The 16,464-nt window shown below is 34.7% G+C and overlaps 1 protein-coding gene across 4 annotated transcripts in view; it reads right to left on the reverse strand.

Annotated features, from left to right (window-relative positions):
* Nucleotides 1-16,464, reverse strand: part of RIF1 (replication timing regulatory factor 1) — a 63,629-nt gene that overhangs the window by 8,868 nt on the left and 38,297 nt on the right. For 3 of the 4 annotated variants that reach the window (XM_059167367.1, XM_059167364.1, XM_059167366.1), the window contains exons 22-34: nt 14,780-15,044; nt 13,354-13,396; nt 12,592-12,794; nt 11,941-12,040; nt 9,153-9,272; nt 7,809-7,960; nt 7,348-7,428; nt 7,211-7,265; nt 3,413-6,661; nt 1,369-1,515; nt 972-1,049; nt 768-883; nt 6-159 (exon numbers count right to left, since the gene is read on the reverse strand). In XM_059167367.1, coding sequence (XP_059023350.1) covers nt 6-159; nt 768-883; nt 972-1,049; nt 1,369-1,515; nt 3,413-6,661; nt 7,211-7,265; nt 7,348-7,428; nt 7,809-7,960; nt 9,153-9,272; nt 11,941-12,040; nt 12,592-12,794; nt 13,354-13,396; nt 14,780-15,044 — 4,763 coding nt within the window. The remainder of the gene's footprint in view (nt 1-5; nt 160-767; nt 884-971; nt 1,050-1,368; nt 1,516-3,412; nt 6,662-7,210; nt 7,266-7,347; nt 7,429-7,808; nt 7,961-9,152; nt 9,273-11,940; nt 12,041-12,591; nt 12,795-13,353; nt 13,397-14,779; nt 15,045-16,464) is intronic. The other variant, XM_059167368.1, reaches the window with a different exon arrangement.

Below are 16,464 nucleotides of genomic sequence, written 5' to 3' on the forward strand. Positions count from 1 at the left end.
TTTACCTGCTGCTCATGATAGATTCGAAGAGCTTTTTTTACATTGGACACTTTTGGAGAACGGATAGGAAGAGTTTTTATTTCAGATGCTGTAAGAGTACTCAAATCACCAATCGTTTTTATATTCTTAGCTCTAATAAGCTGTCCCAGTCCTCTTGCCCTGAAGAGATTAAGAAAAAAAGGAAAAATGTCATCATATACTTTCACATTTATTCTATTTGTGAGGGCCTATCCAGCTAGATTTCCTGATTTATGCTCAGTCATAACTGAATTTTATATAGGCTCACCTAGCCCACTCTGAGGGCAGGCACATATAAATTTAATTTAAAACAAAATTTGAATTTGATGTGTTTGTTTGGCTTAAGCAATAATGCTGGGAAGAGACTAAGCCCAATTTGTGTCTCAGACTTCACTTACATTATGACTTAATGGCCTCATGACTTTGGTGGAGTAACCTTTGTAAACTTTAACTGGTAAAGTAGAAATAATAATTATACTCCTTATAAGATTTGTGATTAGCATTAAATAAGAGAACATATGCAAAGAGTTCAGCACAGCATCTGACAAATATTACACATACATTTAATTATCTTAGTCAATTACTGTATTATGGTAGATGTTTCTCTTATTGCCTTACCTGTCCCATCCTCCCACATTCAATTTGTATTTCTAAAACAAAATGTGTGAAAGCGCATGTATGGTCAATTCTAAATAAAAGAATCTCGATCACTTAAATTTAAGTATAAACCAGCACAAGTAACTACTTACCACATGTTTGAGGTAATCTGAGGTAAAATGATATCAACTGGAGCCACACAGTTCACCAAAGCTGGGTAAACACTTTCTGTTGGACCTGGCATAGATTCTTTAGCCATTTCTGTAATCTTAAAATAAATTTCAAAATCGTTAAATAGAGGTCACCTAACTGAACATGAAAATATAAAGTTACATGAAAACTAAAGCACTTCTTACTAAACACTTCTTTGAACTCTTCAACTTAGGGCTACGTGATCCTGGGGACAGAAATCCTTTGGTTGAAGTGGCATTATGCTAGACAGAAGAAAGGAGAGAAAAAAAAAACTCAGAACCTTAGAAAACTATAATTTTATAACTCTACTTTCATTACTTAGAGTGCGGTAATTTCCTAAAATTTTGAGAAAATGTAAAATGTATTATTACATTACTATTACCTAACCAATTACTAGATTATCATGGACTCTTCCCACCTCTTCATGTTTGTTTACCATGTTGCAGACAAACAATGTATCTAAACCAAAGACATCTTGTTCTTTATTAGTTCTAAGATAAACTACACTATGCAATTCGGTACCTGCATTCATGTATGTGTATTTTAAAGCTCACAACTTACCTTAGATTGTGCAGTAGGTGAAGTTTTAACACTTTTTACTATGGGAGAATTATTTGAAGAATGGGACCTAACAATAGAGCATCGCCTATCAATGTCATCAGCCAATCCTGCTTGGTATATTGGATCTGCAAAGGAGACCCGGCGAACCTGAAAACACAGGTCATGCTTTTATTTACAAAGTTAAAGTAAAAAAAAAAAAAAAAAAGAAAAGAAAAAAAACCACACCATAAATTCTCACCATTAAGGTCCCCCAAAATAGAATGTAGGTTTAGAAGCTTAATTTACTTCACTAGAAGCCAAATGTACATAACTGTATTATTTCTTCCTAATGGCTGCTTTCACAAATAATACCACAGGTCATTCCAATTATCCATGTTCTAAATGGTCTCTACATAATATACCAACAAAGACTGAAACAGGGACAGTGGCAGAAAAATGAAATTACACAAAGCAGCTGAAACTGAAACTAAACTGAAACTAAAGCAATTATACTAATCTTGTGGGCTTACTGCAATGACTTTAAAATACAAGGTAAAGAGGCAGAAATAGTACTAACTGACCTCTGGTGTACCTTTCTAACCTCTGTTCTAAACTCTTTAGAGGGTCCCAGAGTCATAGCAACTGGGTGACAATTTTTCATTTTAGCCTCTTCTAAAGTCTTACGATGCTTTCATTCATTCGGCTATTTGATATAATATGCAATAAGGCATAACCACTAATCATATACATAAATGCCTCCTGGTCTTAACTCCCAAGAGTGGGCAGATTCCGTACATATCTGCTATAGAAAACTATAATGTCTTACTGTTGCCTAAATAAAAATTAAATCTGAGGTACTATCACACAAAACAGGACTAGTTAACTTTTTAAAAAATCTAAAATATACTGAAGGAAAATAAAATATACTGAAAACATCAATCCCAATGCATTCTATCTTCATACTTTTCTTTTTATTTTTTTTAAAAAAGATTTTATTTATTTGATAGACAGAGATCACAAGCAGGCAGAGAGAGAGGAGGAAGCAGGCTCCCCGCTGAGCAGAGAGCCCGATGCAAGGCTCGATCCCAGGACCCTGGGACCATGACCTGAGCCGAAAGCAGAGGCTTTAACACATTGAGCCACCCAGGCACCCCTATATTCATATTTTTCAAAGACTTCACTTAAGATACTTTAAAAAAAAACTTCAATATAAAAGCAAAGCAAAACAAAGCTAAAACCTCAATTCTCAGTAAAAGAATTTTTAGTACATCTTGAGGAAGTCTTCACAATGTGCTTGCCAGAGGCAAGATTAAGTCTACCTTCAATTTCTAATGTTATGTCTGTATATATGAACACATGTACTCCACATTAAATGGCAGGTTCCATTTCATAGGTAGAGAATGCTCACATAACCTTTTCAGAACATCTCCTTTAGTAAGTAGAGGACAAGCTGAACTATGTAAGCATATGTAACTTTTACTTTTTTAACTTACTCATTCAACAAATCATGTCCAAGTTATAGGGTCAGGAGCTAAAGCAAATACAAACTAAAGGAGTCAGTTTAGTGAAGATGGGGATATAAAATAATAAATGAAATCACATCCAGAAACTGATAATGGCACAGCCTGAGATTTTTTTCATTAGATAAGGTCTGGAAGTTAAGAGTTTATATGAACATTTAAATGGGAAACAGACTACATAATGTCCTAGCACAAAGTGAGTGCTAACTAAAGCTACTTTATCAGTTTCTAAATGTCTCCTCACATTATGAGCAAAAAAACCAAAACCAAAAAACCCACAAGAGATCCTCACCAATTCTGCAAAAGGTGAATAATGTATATGGTTGAAGATTTTTAGTGTCCTAAAGTAAAGGAATATATACGGCCTTCAGTTTCCTTTGATCAACACTCTTTTTTCTACCTGCCCATTTCCCTGGTCACTGTGGTTAATTATTCAAAATGAGTGGTCCTATCAGTCTAACATTCTGTCATTCACCAGGAACCACTGTACTGCCAAATACTCAATTAAACATGGGCTAAGTAATATTCAGCCTCAACTCCCCTACCTTGTGAACAGGTGACGATATCTCATCTTCCTGAGGTCTTTTTAGTCCTCTCTTTAAAATACTGGTCGATGGAGAAGCCAAAGGAGACCAGACACAGCGGGTCTGCATGCCACTAGGACTGCCATTTGCGGATACAAGTAAAGGATCTAGTTCCCTTAATTTTTGAGGAGATGCATTATTGTCTTCTGTTATTAGTTCAGAGATGGCTGTTTCAGATGTCAGCGACTGTGATGTGTCCTCCACTTTCTCTGAAGTATGGTGAGCTTCCTGTAGAATTTCATCATTTCCCACCATTTGACTGTCAGCTGATACTGCTTCTTCAGACTTACTAAGTTCATTTTTTGTTTCAGTTTCATTAGAGTCAACTTTTCCTTCTTCAGTGCTCATCCCAAGTGTGGTAAGAACAAAACTGCTGACTTCCATACTTGATGTCTCTGTTTCAGCTTGTACAGGCTTGGTAGAGATTCTGTTAGTAGAGTCCTGGCCTTCTGTTTCATTGACTTGGTCAGCTTCAGCGCTCACCTCACCAATCACTGTTTCTTCACAAGTTTCCATTTCAGCATTCATTCCTTCAGATGAGCCTGGACCAGATTCGTCACTTCTTTCATCTAATTCTCCAACTGCTGTTTGTTCAGGTATCTCTACCACAGCACTCATTTCTGTGGTATTATCATAATGATCAACAACAGAATTAAATTCTTCAGTTACTGCTTCTTCAGCCTTCAGTTTCTCAGCTGCCTCTGCATCAGATTCATCACTTCTGTCACTATTTATCTCCATTACTTCTTCTTCACTAATACCAGTTTCGGTACTCTCTTGTTCAGAAAAGCTAGCTTCAGATTTATCAATTTTTACACCCAATTCAATAGCTTCTACTTCTGGGTTGGATTTTGCATTAGCTTTACATGCATCTGTTTCAACATTGACAATGTTCTCTATACTTAGTTCCTTTTCCAAGACAGCCTCTGACTTTTCTTCTTTGATTTCCAAAATAGAACATTCCAGTGAATTATCTTTAGAATCACCTAAACATGGGCTAACAGTTCTACATTTTTTATTGGATGGCTCTTGGCTCTCAAGAGGTGTTGCTTCTTCAGAATCCATATCACAAGTTTCTTCTTCAAAATTTACTACTCCAGAAGGAAGAGGGTTTTGGCTAGTATTTTCTTTCAACTCACTTTCAGATATAATTAATGAATCATTAACAGCATCATTCTCCTCCTTGAGTCCCAAATGAAAATTCACACAATTATGTTCATCCAAAAGTTTTACCTCAGAGCACAGATTAGCTTTAGAAGTCTCTGATACAGTTACAGGTATATGCGTGTCTGTCTTTTTTGTTTCACTGGCTTTTATTATATCGTAATTTTCTGTACTCTTTAACCCAATGAACTTTTCCTGAGGCTGAGATTTTTCTCCACAGCAATCACAACCTTTAGATCTTCTTACCCTCCTACTTCTCTTATGTTGGCATTCAAGTGTTTGCAAAGTTTTTTCAGATAGCAAGGAATTGTCTGATGTCCCTATTTTTGAGGATTCTCCCATGTTATTTTCTATAGAATCTCGTTTTTGTAATCTCTTGCTGGCATTTCTAGTCCTTAGGTTTGAATCTGGCACAGAAGGGTCTGAAACGGAATATTCTGTACATTTGTTGGTTTTACTTTTTCCCTCATCAGCAGTTGAAACATCATCAGAAACCTGTAATACATCTGAAGAAACTGTAGAATCTTTAAGAGTTACAATAGTATTCTCATCTTTTTGTTCACAAATCTGAGGTTTTAGGTCTCTCCCCACTTCAGAATTTGCTTTGTAATCAAGTGTCTGGTTTTCAACATTTACACATTCCTGTTTTATCACTTTCTCCTCTTGGTCTTCAATATCAACACTATCATTGCTTTTGCTTTTCCACTTTCCAGATCTCTTCTTTTTAGAACTTTCTTCTTTTGCCTCAGAACTATCAGATTCTGAGTTTTCAATGCTGGAAAGTAAACCCTGGGAAGCTCTTCTTGTTTGATAGCGTGTTCGTCCACTTACTGGTTTTTCAGAGGACTTATCTACAATGTCCTGGGCACTGTCTCCCTCAGACTTAATATTCTCAAGGTCTAGCTTTTTTTTACTTTCATCAATTTCAGAAGTAGTGCTAGTTTCCCCAAAAGTCTTCTCGTGTAAATTATTCCCTTTATCAATTAAATTTTCCTGTAGAGTTTGTTCAGCAATCAGTTTTTGCTTAGGTAACACATCATCTTTTACATGCAATGGACTTTTCTGAAGGCTCTTTTCTTCTTCTTTACGTCTGTCTTTTTTTTGATGATTATTTTCTTTCTCTTGGCTCTCAGGGGTAGGCTCTGCTATTTCTGAACGTCGTCTTGAGGATCGTCTAAGCGTTTTCTGATTTGGAGTTATCTGAACAGGACTATCCTCATCTACCATTTGATCTGCTGGTATTATAGCTGGGGGTGTATTTTCTTTGGATTCCAAACTGATTCCTAATGTTTTCTCTTCTACAGTACTGTTTTCTAGTAATACCGCATTTTCTATTGTTGGTTTAAGCATTGTATCCTCATCCTCCATTGTAGATTCAGAGAGATGAGCCTGATTATCCAATACACATTCTGTTTGATTAAGCAAACCAGGTGGATTATTTTCTAAGACTACTGTGCCATCAATAGATTCCTGAGTATTTTTCTCCTGATCAGATCTCAAGAGCTTAGACCTTTTGTTCCCTGTTTGTTCAGCTTTACTTGACCTTCGGCTTGATCTCTTAATTCCATGTGCTATTTTTTCAGCATCAGATTTTTCAAGAGCCATTTCTCTTTTCTTTGCTTTTGGTGGGTTATCTATTTTATCCATGACTTCCTGGTTATTTTTCACTGTAACAGTTGATGACATATTATTTAAGGCGGACGGACTAAAAGGTCTATTTTCTGAACCATCAAACTTCTCCAAAGTAATAAAGGTTTGCCTCCGACTTGTAGGCTGTGGGAGAATTCCGGAAATGATGGCATTAGAAACTGAGCTAATGCTGACACCAGAAGTATTTTCTACACTAGATGAACATTCAGTTGTTTTCTTTGATGAAATTAAAGCATTCTTTCTGGAGTCATTATTACTGCTTGGTAGTTCTGGACTGGTTTCATCATTAGAACCACATTGATTATCTGAAAGAGAAGCCTTTTCAAGATGTTCATCCGTATCACGGTTTTCTGTGACATCCTGAGGAATAACAATGTCCCTCTCTGTTTTTTCCTCCTGCACAGAAACATACACATGTATATAGGTTAGCCAACAAACAGGTCCAAAACTTTTGGAATTCAAAAGGCACATCACTGATTTTCAGTATTTTTTTTTTTAAAGTATTTTTTTAAAAAAGATTTTATTTATTTGAGAGAGTGAGTGAAAGAGAGCACGAGAAGGGAGAAGGTCAGAGGGAGAAGCAGACTCCCCATGGAGCTGGGAGCCTGATGTGGGACTCGATCCTGGTACTCCGGGATCATGACCTGAGCCGAAGGCAGTTGCTGCACCAACTGAGCCACCCAGGTGCCCAGATTTTCAGTATTTTGTAAATATTCCAAAGGTGGTGACAGATGCCCATTAATTTGTGTTTCTAATTATAAATACTTAATAAAGCAAAAACCCATTTATTTTAAACAGATACATTCACACACATCCACAAACACAATAACTACAATTTTGCTAAAGTGTATCAGTTAGAGTTATGAGATTATGCAATATATCTGAAAATTAATGGAATAATAATATTCATAATGGAATAATGATTCTAAAAACCCCCAAATATACCTTATATATCACCTTGGTATCTTCCGTTGATTTTTCAGTTAGAGGAGGAATTTCCCTGAAATAAAAATGTATAAATTAAAATACTGTTTTTAATTAAAAGTTAGAAAGTCAGTTACTTCAACAGCTTCCATACTTACATAGACTCTTCCTGGGTATACTGAGAAAACAAAGTGTCTTGTGAAACATCCAGATTATTATACATGACAGGAATATCGTATCTGAAAAAGATCTTACATAAATAACTTCAAAATGTGATATTCCTATAACTAGAAATTAAACTTAGATTTGTACATCTACTTATCTTTTAAGAACAATGTAAAATTAAGGCTTAGATATTTATTTTCCTCAAAATCATTTTTTATTTGTTCCAACACTACCTCCATTAAGGAGTCAGCTATGAAGGCATAAACATGTAGTATGTTACTAAGTAACCATTTTTATTCTAAAATGCAGCCATGTACGGCGTATCTTTTTGGCATTAAAATATAGCCATATATTATACATAGTATTTTAGTTCTAAACACAAAGTTACAGTTATACTGCATGAAATCTTAAATGTGATTACAGAACACCCAATTCAAGATAAAAGGCTACAAACCTCTTTGTTTTGAGTACTTCTTTCTGATGTTCTGTTAGTATTCTTTCCTTTGCTTCTTTTCCTTCTGGAGGTATAAACACGAAATCAGTAGACTTTTCCTCTTCCAAAGGCATTTCACTCTTTGTTTTTGTAGAAGACGGTTCTAATTTCAACTGCAAATTTATAAAAGGCAAATGTACACTTGAGTTTCCAAATTATTTTCCAATACTTCAATCAAGCTCTACTCTAGCACTCTATAAACTTATTCAATAATGACTTAAGAAGTTTGAAGTTCAAACCTATTGGATAAGTTAATAATTAGTACAATTATCCTTGGTTAATAGTACAATGCCCCTTACTTTCTGCTTCTAATCAACATTCAGAAAATAAAAATTATTACGCCTCTTTAAAAAGTAGGCAATTTACCAACAAAGCATACCATACCAACAAAGCATAGACAAATATGTTTTTCAGGCCAACATACAGAAATCAAGTGGTTTGGCAAGAGAATGTATCAGCAGCTTTCAAGCTGAAGCATAAAGCAAGCCAAAACTGAGTAAAAGTTGGCAATATAATACATGCTCCATACCAGTAACACTGGTATTGTTATTTTTACAAATTTTCAGTGCAACTGTTTACATTTCTACTTTATAACTGAAACAAGACTGTGTTGAGAGTCATTCTTCAAAAATAGTATTTTTGTCTTTCATTTTTGCCAAGATTCCAGATTCCCTCATTAGAAATCACAGGGATAAAATTACTACGTGAAAATCAGTTACTGGCAATTAGTAAGATTAAGATTACTAGACTTGAGGCCAAAATAGGTATCTTACCTAAGTGCTCTCTTTCTATGCAGTAACAGAAGTTCTAAAATGTTCTTATGCTACCTATGCTATATTCATACCTAGATTTCATTCTATCTCAAGGGGGCTACTGCCTGAATTAACTATACTTAATGGATGCTACATATTTTTTCTAAAAGATTTTATTTGTCAAAGAGAGCATAAGAGGGGGAGCAGCAGAGAAACAGACCCCCCACTGAGGAAGAAGCCTAATGTGGGACTTGATCCCAGAAACTTAGGATCATGACCTGAGTTGAAGGCAGATAAATAACCAACTCAGCCAAATAGGCCCACTTGAATGCTACATATTAAGCACACTTTAGTAAGAATGAATCCATTCACAAAGCTTCTAGACTTCCACGCTAACTTAATAGTCTTTTTAGGTCAAGCTCTATTTTCCCCCTTTAATCCTTTTTATTTGGCCTTTAATCACTTTTTTTTCCCAATTAGAAGCTGTATGTTTTCCAACTACTATCTACTTTAATATTAAATTACCATTAAATAAAAGTTTGGAAAAACATACTTTGACTGGTGGTTTCTTATTTTCTTTTGCATCCTTTGTTTGTGCTAGAAAAGAATCTCTTTTTCCACTTGATTTTCTTTCCATGCCACTTATCTTCATATTTAACTGTGAATTTTCTGTCTGTTTTATTAAAAATGAAAGTTTTTAAGTACAAATGTTCTATTTCTCCTTTTCATGCTTTGAAAATTTCAGTATAATACTCATTTCAAGTATCAGATCTCTTCTCATTATTCACTTAAAATCATGTCAAAGAAAACATGTCTAATTTATTAACAGCAAACAGGTTTGGCATCTCTAACTCATACAGTAGCTACTTTGCACCATTTTTATAAATTTTATGAATTCTAATTATTTTGAGAATTTTACAAATTGTAAAAATAAGATATACAAATAAATGCTAAAAGTCAATCAAATTAATGAACTCAAAGACCCCTCCTATTACTGGGAATATTTTTAAGAAACAATCACATTCATAAACTTTAAATATCAAATAAGGAGGCATGCACGATAGAAAGTATTACCTATCATATCCCTTTTAGACTTTTTCAGGATGAATTACACCAAACAAGTCTCCACAAATCTAATTATCTGATAAGGAATTTTCTTTTGGCCAAAAATGAAAACTAGAGTGCTTAAGTAACTGTTAACTTTTTTCTCTCATAGGTTCTAAACAATGAACAGCCAAGACTCCATTTGTTGTTGAGTAGGAAAAAAGTTGTGTAATAATGTCTACCTCATGGGAATGTAATACCCATACTTTTACTCCTTGAACAGACAGTGATTATTAGCTAAAGTAATCTTGTTCCAAAGGGTTATATGATAGCAAAGATATGTTTTTCTGACAGAAGGAATGAGATTTGCTGGAAAAGAACTGAGAAAATGAAGGGCAACTCTTGCTTAGACACAGACCAGTAACTATTATTCCTGGTTTACCTAAAGCAATACTTTACCATTTATTTTAATAATTACATCTACAAAGGAAAATACACAAAATGCCATAGTTCAAAAAGAATCATTAATGAATAAGAATCAGAGACTATTTAACTGAGAATCTATGGTGAAATTTACTGCTCTTCTATCAGAAAATTATTTTAGGCCAAAGGGCAAAAAAATATCTAAATAAACAAATGAAACTACATCAAACTAAAAACCTTTTGCACAGTGAAGAAAACCATACACGAAATGAAAAGGCAATCTACTGAATGGGAGAAGATAGTCACAATACATCTGGATAAGGTATTAATATCCAAAATACATAAAGAACTCATGCAACTTAATATTTTAAAAAATCCCAACTAAAAGATGGGTAGAGCACTTGATCTTTTTTTTTTTTTTTTTTTTTTTTTGAGATTTTATATATTTATTTGACACATAGAGAGAGATCACCAGTAGGCAGAGAGGCAGGCAGAAAGAGAGGGGAAAGCAGGCTCCCGGCCGAGCAGAGAGCCCGATGCGGGACTCAGTCCCGGAACCCTAAGATCATGACCTGAGCTGAAGACAGAGGCGCAACCCACTGAGCCACCCAGGAACCCAACTGAACACCTCTTTTACTGGAGATATAGAGAGCCAATAGGCACATGAGTATATGCTCAATGTCACTATCATTATCAATGATATGCAAAGGAAAAATCACACACATGACGTGGGACTATTATGGAAAAGAAAAAACAAGTACTAGCAAAGATGTGGAGAAAAGGGAACCCCTATACAACTACTGGTGGGAAGATAAATTGGTGTGACCACTATGAAACACAGTATGGAAGTGCCTCAAAAAATTAAAAACAGGGGGCACATGGGTGGCTCAGTTGGTTAAGTGACTGTCTTCAGCTCAGGTCATGATCCCAGGGTCCTGGGATGGAGCCCCGCATTGGGCTCCCTGCTCAATGGGGAACCTGCTTCCCCCTCTCCCTGTACAGCTCTGCCTGCTGGTGTCTCTCGCTCTGTCAAATAAATAAATAAAAATCTTAAAAAAAAAAAAATTTAACACAGAACTACCATAGAACCCGGTAGTTTCACTTCTGCGTATTTGTCCAAGGAATACAACCCCACCAATTTGAAGAGATGTTCACCCTCATGTTCACTGCAGCATTACTTAAAAAAACCAAGACATGGAACAACCACATACTCATTGAAAGATAAATGCGTAAGACAAACACATACAAAATCGACTATCACTTGACCATAAAAATGAACAAAATCTTGTCATTTGTGACAATATGGATCAACCTAGAGGGTATTATGTTAAGTGAATATCAGACAAAGACAAATACTGTAGGATTTCTCTAACATTTGCAATCTAAAATGTAACGTGAACAAACAAAGCAAAACAGACTCAAAGATAGGAAACAAACTGCTGGTTACCAGAAGGGGGATTGGTTGGGGACATGAAATTGGTGAAGGGGATTAAAAAGTACAAACTTCCTGTTATAAAAGAAAGAAGTCATGGAACGCTAAGTATAAGAATACAGTGGGTAATATTGCCATAACTCTGTATAACAGATGGAAAACTAGACTTATGAAGGTCATTTCATGATGTATAAAAATATCAAATCACTGATATACACCTGAAACAGGATACTCTATGTCAATTATACTTCAATTTTTTAAAAGTGTTTAAAGCTAGGAAATGGACTTCATAGAGAAACCCTGTATCATGACACTCTTATGCTCCAGTTTTACGCACTTAAATCACGTCAAAAAAATTTCTAACATTTTGCCTTTTACGAATTACACTGCAATCCAATAAATGAAGTGCTCAAATATTCAAAAGTAAAAAACCTCTACTTACTGAATCGGAGTAGGGTCCACTGGATTCCTCCATAATTTCAACATTTTCCAAACCAGGTAAAAGCAATAGAAATTTCTGTTTGGCTTGTCTTAGTACTGGTCTTTAAAAAAGTACATAAACACACACACCTTGAGTCAAGCAGTACTGGTAAATACTGGTAATATGTTAATAAGAACACTTTAACGATAATTTTAGAGTGCCAAAATACATCCACCTTAAAGATTGTTTCTCATTCTACATAAACAAAACTGGGACAAATGTAGAATATTTAGTTTCTTGCTCACCTCTTCAGTTCCCAAATATTCTTCTTTAAGAAGTTTCCCAATTTTTATCACGTAAGATTCTAAGCAAAAGTAGATTAAACTCTTGTGTACACATCTCCTGTATTTAATAACCACCAATTTCTTCCTTTTTATATTTCTTTTATTAAGGAAAATTTAATACTGCTTTTAATGTTCCTAAAATCACGGTTATTCTCAGGACCAAAGTCAGAGGTCAAGTTATGTTTAATAACTACCATGTTATTCCAAGTAACATTTCAACTGAGGAATGTTCTGCAATAATTCTTCCAAATAAAAATTCATATTAAAACCAAAATACCAATTTAAGCAATCACAGTAACTATATAAAATAGTTTTGTGGGTAGCATACTTTAACTCTTCAGGGTAAGTCAACGTTGTCACTTTAGCAAATGTGGCATTCCAGAACTGAGCACTTTGTTTTCTAATCTGCTTATTCTTGTGCAAAAATATTATGCATAATAATGGAGAGATCTGTTCAAGAAGTTCGCTGTCATAAGTTCCAGTGTAGCTGAAGTGTAGACAAGCAATTATCTCTCCCAGTAGCTTTTCTAACTAGGAAATAGGAAAATTTTATTACGATAAAAAATGGAAATGTCCTTTTAAAACAGGAAAAAATAAAAGCACAAAACAGACTGAACTCAAAACATGTTATTATTTCAATTTTTTCAATTAAAACTTTTTTTTTTAAAGCTCCCAGCTGTCTCCTTAAATATGTGATTATAAACTGACAAATTATCAGGTGAATTTACTGTGATTATTAATACAAGACTGTGATTTCAAACAATCTTCCACTAACAGAAAAAAAATTACATTTTCTCATGAACAGAGAGTAATAGTTAACTACAGAAGTTTTACCTATAAAATACCAGGAACCAATTACCCTCGTGTATAAAGGGCTAAGATAGGAGGTGGGGAGCTGTACGAATTTAAAGCAACATTACTGAACCCTTCTTTAAAAACTACATGCCCATGTCATGTTATTAAATGTCCATTCAAAACTGTAAGTATAATCCTTTTACAAATCAAAACTATGTACAGGAAGACAATTACCTAAACCCTAACATTTTTTTCACCATGAAAATATGTTTTATAGACAACTGTCTATTTTTACCTTGTTGCTCATACAACTATACACTTTAGGAACTTCATCAAGCCTGGGAAGAAAAACACAAGAGTACCACTTATATTTCAGAAAGTTAAACCTAAAAATATGTAACGTAGCCATAAAAATGAGACATGTGTAGTGATATAAAAGGGTGCCCAAGATTTAATTTTAAAAATGTCAAATTATCAAACAAACGTGAAACAAACCTATCTTTTAAAAAATGAACCACGGCGGGGAGAAAAAAGAGCCACAGAAAAACATTTAGAAAAGATCTCAAAATACTAATATTAGTCACTTCTTTCTGTACCTCTTTTAAAAAGCATAAATTGGAGCACCTCAGTGGCTCAGTGGGTTAAAGCCTCTGCCTTCGGCTCAGGTCATGATCCCATGGTCCTAGGATAGAGCCCTGCATCAGGCACTCTGCTCAGCAGAGAGACTGCTGCCCTCTTTCTCTCTGCCTGCCTCTCTGCCTACTTGTGATCGCTATCTGATAAATAAATAGAATCTTAAAAAAAAAAAATTTAAAAAAATTAAAAAGCATAAATTATTTTTAAGCTTAAAGGCTAAAAGATGCACAAAAAGCTAATAAATTTGGGGTTCTACTTTGTACTTTTATCAAATTTGTTCTTAAAACTTTCTCCATGTATTTAATTTATAAAAGACAGACTATTATGACTGAACCACATAAGCTTGCTAGAAGAAACATCGATGAATCCTTTCAAATTGCTTTTTTAAAAAAGTTATGTTATTTGGGACTTTTCATGGTTCAAGGCATTGCTTATTCCGATTCAAATGGAAAGGATACTGTAAATTTTTACATGGTAATTCAGAAATTTAAGTACGTATACCTTTTGAACCAACAATCTGACATCTACGACCTCTTTCTGAAGAAGTAGTGGCAAACTGTTATGTATACAAATATGTTCAACTATAATACTGTGAAGCTAGGGAAAAGGCTAGAAAAACATTTATGTCTGCTAAGAGGAAACTGGGTACAAAGATTTATGGAACCCTCTGCAGACATCAAAGAGAATGAGATTCTTAGATGAATGGTACAAGACGCATACAATATTTTAAGGGTATACCATATACTTAACCACAAAGTAGCATGTCAAATATGCTTCATATACATTGTAAATTTAACAGGTATGCTTGTTTGTATTATCAAATCTGAAAAGGTATGCACTAAATTGAAAGACAGGGTTGAACTAGCACACAAAATTTTAAAACTCCCAATTTCTACCTCTTATTTATATTTCTGTATGATTTGAACTACCTTTTTAACAAATGCAGTTTAATATAGTACCCTCTTCACTAAATGGTAACAATTACCATCCATAACAAGAAGCTGATGGGAAAATGACAAAAGTTTGCTACCTACATCTAAAGACATTTAATTTAAAGCTATTACATAGAAATTCTAAATACTTACTTTAAGTTTTCATAAAATAATGCCAGAGGTCTTGTTAAAGTTGCAAATATTTTTCGGATCATAGAAGGCAAAGAAATACGTCCAAGTACATTAGAAAGAATACTGATGATTGAGTTGCCGACAGTGAGGAGAGTATCAGAATGTACTTCCTTGAAGCTCAGAGTGTGGAAAGAATAGATCACTCTCACAATAAGTTTAAATAAAGAGGCCAATTTCCCTAGAGGTTCCTTCTTCTTTTTGGACCAATCTGAAGGTCTCTGTGGTGCTAAGATAAAATTGAATTTATTAAAAACTCAAGTATTTTGAAAAGTATTATTCTATGTCTTTATAATTTATACCATTTAAATGAAAAATAATCTATAAAAATGACAGATACTTCTAATATACATGTTTCTGTAGAGTGATACCCACAAATCCTAAAATGATACACCATTAGTGGTAAGTATCACAACACTGTCTTTAAAACTGAAGCAGAGACAAAGAAAAACTATTAGGCAGATCTAGAAGAAATCCAGGAAAATGAGTATTTTCTCTAAGGAGTTGTGAAATGCATTTCAAATGTTTATATTCTGAATTTCAACAACTGATTTGTAAGAAAGTACTAAGTTATAAGACAAGGTCCATGGAATGCCTGGGTGGTTCAGTCACTAAGTGTCTGACTCTTGTTTTAACCTCATGTCATGATCTCACTGATGGTGGGATCAAGCCCTGTGACAGGATCTGCACTCATCAGGGAGTAGACCTGAAGATTCTCTCCTTCTGCCCCGCGACCTCCCCAACTCACATGCAAGTGGCTTGCCGTAAAATAAATAAATCTTTTTTTTTTTTTTTAAAGATAGGTTCCAAAATTAACTTTAGATGTCACAAAACTTCCCTTAGAAATTATTGCTCCCTAGGTCATCTATAATAAACTGAACCCTACAAATAACACTCAACAAGTCACAGATCCAAATCCTCAGAAAGACTGCAAAGAAAGCAAGCCTAGATTTGAATTAAAAGATGCATCTTAAAAGCACTGTCTGACTTTTCTGTGTACTATTTTTATTTTTAGATCCTGTCTCTCCGATACCTACCTACAGGAATAAACCCACATTTGTCAAGAAAATCACAGATTTTTAAAAATTACCTTTCCTTCAAAGAATCTATTCTCTTAAGGTAAAATATCTCAGATTTAAGAGAAAACTCTAAATCAGTGCTTGCTGATGAAAAATATCATGTGGTGAAATAAAAAACAAGTGTTACCAACAAAAGGAAGTTAACCTTCTTCCCTAGGGAATGGCCACCCAAAAATTCCAGGCCAGTATGCTAAGGCGGAGGAGACAGCCATGAATCACGTGACACATATCCCACACCTGTCTACTCAAGAGGATCCAGAAGCAGTGACATCTTAATAATAACGAACAGATCTCAGTTTCTAAATGCCATCCATCCTCAGCAAAGGACCAACGTTCCTTGGAAATATGGTTGGTTCTAGGCTGAAGGATGAGAAGTACAGAATGAGCCTGATTATCTTATGCCGAAGGGCTCAAAAAATAATGGAAACACATGAAATGGTCATACAGGCCAACATGAGCATAAGTATTAATAACAATGAATTATAAACCACTGAATAACAAAAAGCCAGTGATAAAAATAAAATAAGGTAGGGACACCTGGGTGGCTCAGTCAGTTAAATGGCTGACTCT

Source organism: Mustela lutreola, chromosome 3 (genome assembly GCF_030435805.1).
Source record: "Mustela lutreola isolate mMusLut2 chromosome 3, mMusLut2.pri, whole genome shotgun sequence".
Taxonomy (NCBI): domain Eukaryota; kingdom Metazoa; phylum Chordata; class Mammalia; order Carnivora; family Mustelidae; genus Mustela; species Mustela lutreola.